General features: G+C 43.8%; 1 protein-coding gene across 1 annotated transcript in view; it reads right to left on the reverse strand.

Moving 5' to 3' along the window:
* myo15b (myosin XVB) overlaps positions 1–1,661 on the reverse strand; it is a 29,820-nt gene extending 28,159 nt beyond the window's left edge. The window contains exons 1-2 of the mRNA XM_068583509.1: positions 1,596–1,661; positions 850–1,137 (exon numbers count right to left, since the gene is read on the reverse strand). Of these exons, the coding sequence (XP_068439610.1) occupies positions 850–1,137; positions 1,596–1,661 (354 nt within the window). The remainder of the gene's footprint in view (positions 1–849; positions 1,138–1,595) is intronic.
* Between the last annotated feature and the right edge of the window lie 2,850 nt (positions 1,662–4,511).

Genomic DNA, 4,511 nt, shown 5'->3' on the forward strand with positions numbered 1-4,511 from the left:
TAGCCAGGGTGAGGGTTGGGCATTAGTGCAACACCAGTGTAACAAGGCTTTAATGTTTGTTGACCAGTAATAGAGTAAGAAGTTAGGGAGGGCTAGACCACCCAGCTCCTTAGGTTTTTGTAAAGTGTCTTTTTTAATTCTAGGGGGGCTTCTTGTTCCATAAGAATTGGGAAATTGTGTGGTCAATGAATGAATCGAAAAGTTCAGTCAGCTGTCGATGGAGACACCCAGGTACTTGTACTCCTCCACCATGTTCACGTCCTCTCCCAGGACGCTCAGAGGTCTCGGAGCTGTTGTCTTCCTCCTGAAGTCGACCACCATCTCTCTGGTCTTGCTCACGTTCAGAAGCAGGTGATTCTCGCTGGCCCACTCCACAAAGTCACTCACCACTGCTCTGTACTCCTCCTCCCGTCCATCCTTAATACACCCGACCACTGCAGAGTCATCAGAGTACTTCTGCAGATGGCATGACCCCGTGTTGTACTGGAAGTCATTTGTGTACAGGGTGAACAGGAAGGGAGACAGAACAGTACCTTGTGGGGCCCCAACATCACTGATCACCGTTTCAGACAGCACACGGCCCATTCTCACAAACTGTGGTCTGCCTGTGACGTAGTCAGTGATCCAGGAGATGGTGGACGAGTCTACCCCTACCCCCCGCAGCTTCTCACTCAGTAGCAATGGTTGAATGGTGTTAAATGCACTGGAGAAGTCAAAGAAAGTGACTCTCACAGAGACACCGGTTCCATCCAGGTGAGACTGAGCTCGTTGCAGCAGGTAGATGATGGCGTCATCCACTCCCACATGAGGCTGGTAAGCAAATTGCAGAGGGTCCAGCGACGATTTCACCTGCGGCCTGAGGTGGGCCAAGACCAGCCTCTCCAGCACCTTCATCACGTGGGAAGTGAGGGCAACTGGTCGGTAGTCCTTGAGGCCAGATGGCATCGACTTCTTTGGGACAGGGACCAGGCACGACGTCTTCCACAGCACCGGGACTTCCTCCTGCTTCAGGCTCAGGTTGAAGAGGTGCTGCAGGACACCAGACAGCTGGGTGGCGCATGTCTTTAGGACCCTGGGGTTGATGCCATCAGGACCTTCCGCCTTGCGCTGTAGAAGTTTCCTCAGCTGTCTTCTCACCTGGTCAGTCGTCACAGAGAGAGGGGGGAAGGGAGGTGGAAGTGAGCGAAAGAAACGTTTTGTAAGGAAAATTGGTATACAATGGAAGAGATATAGAAATTTCGGGAGCACATTCATTTTAACACAGTTTATCCGCCCTACAAGAGAGAGAGGAAATAAATTACGAAAAAGAGAGAAGCTGTCAAACTGAATTCTTCTGGAGGCTACAGTAGGCTTCCAATATTGATACACACTACACAATAACTCGGACGGGTTTTGCCCGTCATGAAGCACGCGCTCCCTGCAGAGCGCTGCTCTTACTATCCGTGTCCTTCCTCAACGGAATTCTGAAGAAATGGGCAGGCCATTTTTCCAGGACAATGATTGGCCGTTCAGCGTAAGTTACCGGGGCAACGGACCCCGCTAAGAAGTGAACCAGCTTTGTGAGACGGAAAACCCAGAATTAATCCAGAAGTTACCTCGCTAAACCGAAACCCCGGGTATGTTAACCCAGCTTCGTGAGACAGGGTTCTGGTGTACGTCATCTTATCCTGGAAATTATCCAGCTATATCAGTACACCATACATATCATTGTTGTAGAACATGATAAAGGTGGACTTATGATAAGAATATAGAGAATCAAACAATTTATTTTCACTGCTTTAATTAATTGAATTTCTGATTATGAATATTACATACAAAAAAGAAAAAAACAACGTGACCTTTTCACTGAAGGACAAAAGAGACTCAAATTATTTAAACTGGAATTCTGTGCATGGTTTTTCCTCACCCATACCCAAACTTAGTTATATGGTAATCTACACACACATACATGAATATGCACATAAATAGTACATGAGACATACGTGCATACAGTACATATATCCTATTAAGGTTATATTCATTTGTATGCTACTGCCAGCAGGCACATTTAAATACATATAATGTGTTAAATACATATAATGTCAAATTAGCCTATACAGTTTCCCAAAACTGACGCATTTAATTTGTCTGATATTTTGTGATGCTTATGTCTCGCAGCGGGGGCGATGTCATACTGCTTTCACAGCAAACGTGTTGTGAATATTCAAAACAGTTTACTGTGAACGCAGAATTAGACTTTGCCATAATTATGGACTTGACTTCCTCAAATGCGATCATGATCATCTCCTGCTCCTCAGCGAAGAAAAAAAGTCTCTTCCTTTGAGATTTTTTGTCATGTTTTAGTATCAGAACATCATGGTTTCAGGGCTCCACTATTCTCCCTTCTGAAGAGGAACGGGCACGTGCGTTTATCCTTAGGACTGACGTCTGGTTAGAATGAACGAGACCGTTTCAGAGCGGATCCACCTTCGGGAACCAACATATCCTGATCAGGTTCGAAGAATAGGGCCCTGGTCCCTTTGCAAAGGAATGTCATCACCGCCACACCTGTGATGCATGTAAAGGAAGGCATGCTACCTGTCTTCACAATGAGAACTACAGAAGACATGATGGTAGAAAAAGGTCCGTATCCATTGCTAAAACAGCTCCTAACACTGTAAATAAAACCATTGCAGCCACAGCACTCAGCGTCAGGCTGCACTTCCATGATTGTTCCTGTGTCCAGGTGTCCTGTGCTAAAAACCCATCCAGGGAACAGCTTGCCTATGCATTACAAGACTCTCAAAGTGACAGCACATTCATCAACAAGGAGGTAAGCAATGATCATCTCCTCCTCCTCAGCGAAGAAAAAAAAGTCTCTTGCTTTGAGATTATTTGTCATAAAAATAATCTCATCTAAAACTAAAACTAAAGCTGGGAGAGAACATGATTGATGACATGATTGTGAAGAGTGAAAGGGTGTCTGCACTCTGTGTAAGAGGGTACAATTCATGTGTTCACATCAACATCCCACCTTCATACACAAAGGACTACATGCCTGTGAATTATGATCATATTCCCACTTATGAAACCGCCACACCCAGACAGGTATTGACAGGAAAGGACCACGAGCCTTATGCCATCCTTACGGACTTGGGGTGGAGCACAGTAGGCTACTCAACTCCTCAATGAAACGGAATCAAGCCTGTCACTTTAAATCAGTCACTGTAAAGGAACTCCCTATCGTCACACCGATGGGTGTGATGAGCGCCCTGGAATCAGACCACAAGGACACCAATGGAGATGAAAAGACTGTCTCACAAGAGGATCTTGTTTTTCTGGACAAACTCAAAGAAAGCATACGGAAAAACGAACAGGGTCATTATGAGATGCCTCTGACCTTCAAGCAACGACCACATCTATCTGATAACAAAAAACTTGCTGAAATCAGGCTCAATCATTTACGACAGAGGTTCTACGAAGACGAAAAATATAAGAGACTACAAAGCATTTATGAAAGAAGTCATTGAGAGCGGCGATGTCAAAGAAGTAAACAAACACGGAACTCCTGGGGAACAATGGTACATTCCCCATCATATCACCCGAAAAAGCCTAAAAAACAATGTGTTGTTTTTGACTGCTCTGCAAGGTACAATGGCACAAGCCTAAACGAACACCTTCTACCAAGGCCAGACAAGGTAGAAGGTGTTCATCTAACAGTGTCCTGATGCGGTTCAGACAACATCCGATTGTTCTAATGTGTGGTGTAGAGAAAATGTTTTCACGGACCCTAACAGTCTTCCCTCACAACAGCTTGAGGTTTTGCCTGGATAAAAGCGTTCTAAATAAAACATGACAATACTATTACTCTGTTGTACTATTACAAGAGATACTGAAGGACGGGGAGAATGAACGCAAACTGGTAATCTGCAACAAACTAAAAACAGATGTCTCGCTGAAATATTGTGCCGAAATGGAAAGCTGAAAGCACCCAGGTCAAAGAATGGAGCTCTCTATTTATAATACCTTTTACAGCTGGAACGCCAGGCACGGCGAGTGAAGTGTACTCTGTTGACCCATTTGTGGTCAGGATTGGAGGTGACGTTTACAATAGTTGAGCAAGGTTTATTTTTTCCTCAATTTCCTCAATTTCAGCTGAACACTTATTGTACACTTACTGTACACTTGGCAGCAATATATTGGAATGCAAACATACACGATTATGCATTATTCATTTATAACCCATCTGACCTTCAAGCATTCTCAAATGCATTATTAATATGCACTCACTGTCTCTGTGGTGAGGTTTACTATATGTCTGACAGATAACATCAAATTTACTTGAGTTGTTATTATACTTAAATTAGATCGTATTCAAATTTCAGATTTAAAAAAAGATAGTGCTAATAAAATGCTGGTTTATATAGAGTAGTTTCAGTCATAGTCTATTTTTGTTTGTAAACTGAACAAATGTGCTAATCAGTGACCTTTAGAGGTGTCGGTGGGTGTGTTTATGAACTTCGGTCATAGCC

Source organism: Clinocottus analis, unplaced genomic scaffold, assembly GCF_023055335.1.
Source record: "Clinocottus analis isolate CAN_PGR_092001 unplaced genomic scaffold, fCliAna1.0.p SCAF_19, whole genome shotgun sequence".
NCBI lineage: Eukaryota > Metazoa > Chordata > Actinopteri > Perciformes > Cottidae > Clinocottus > Clinocottus analis.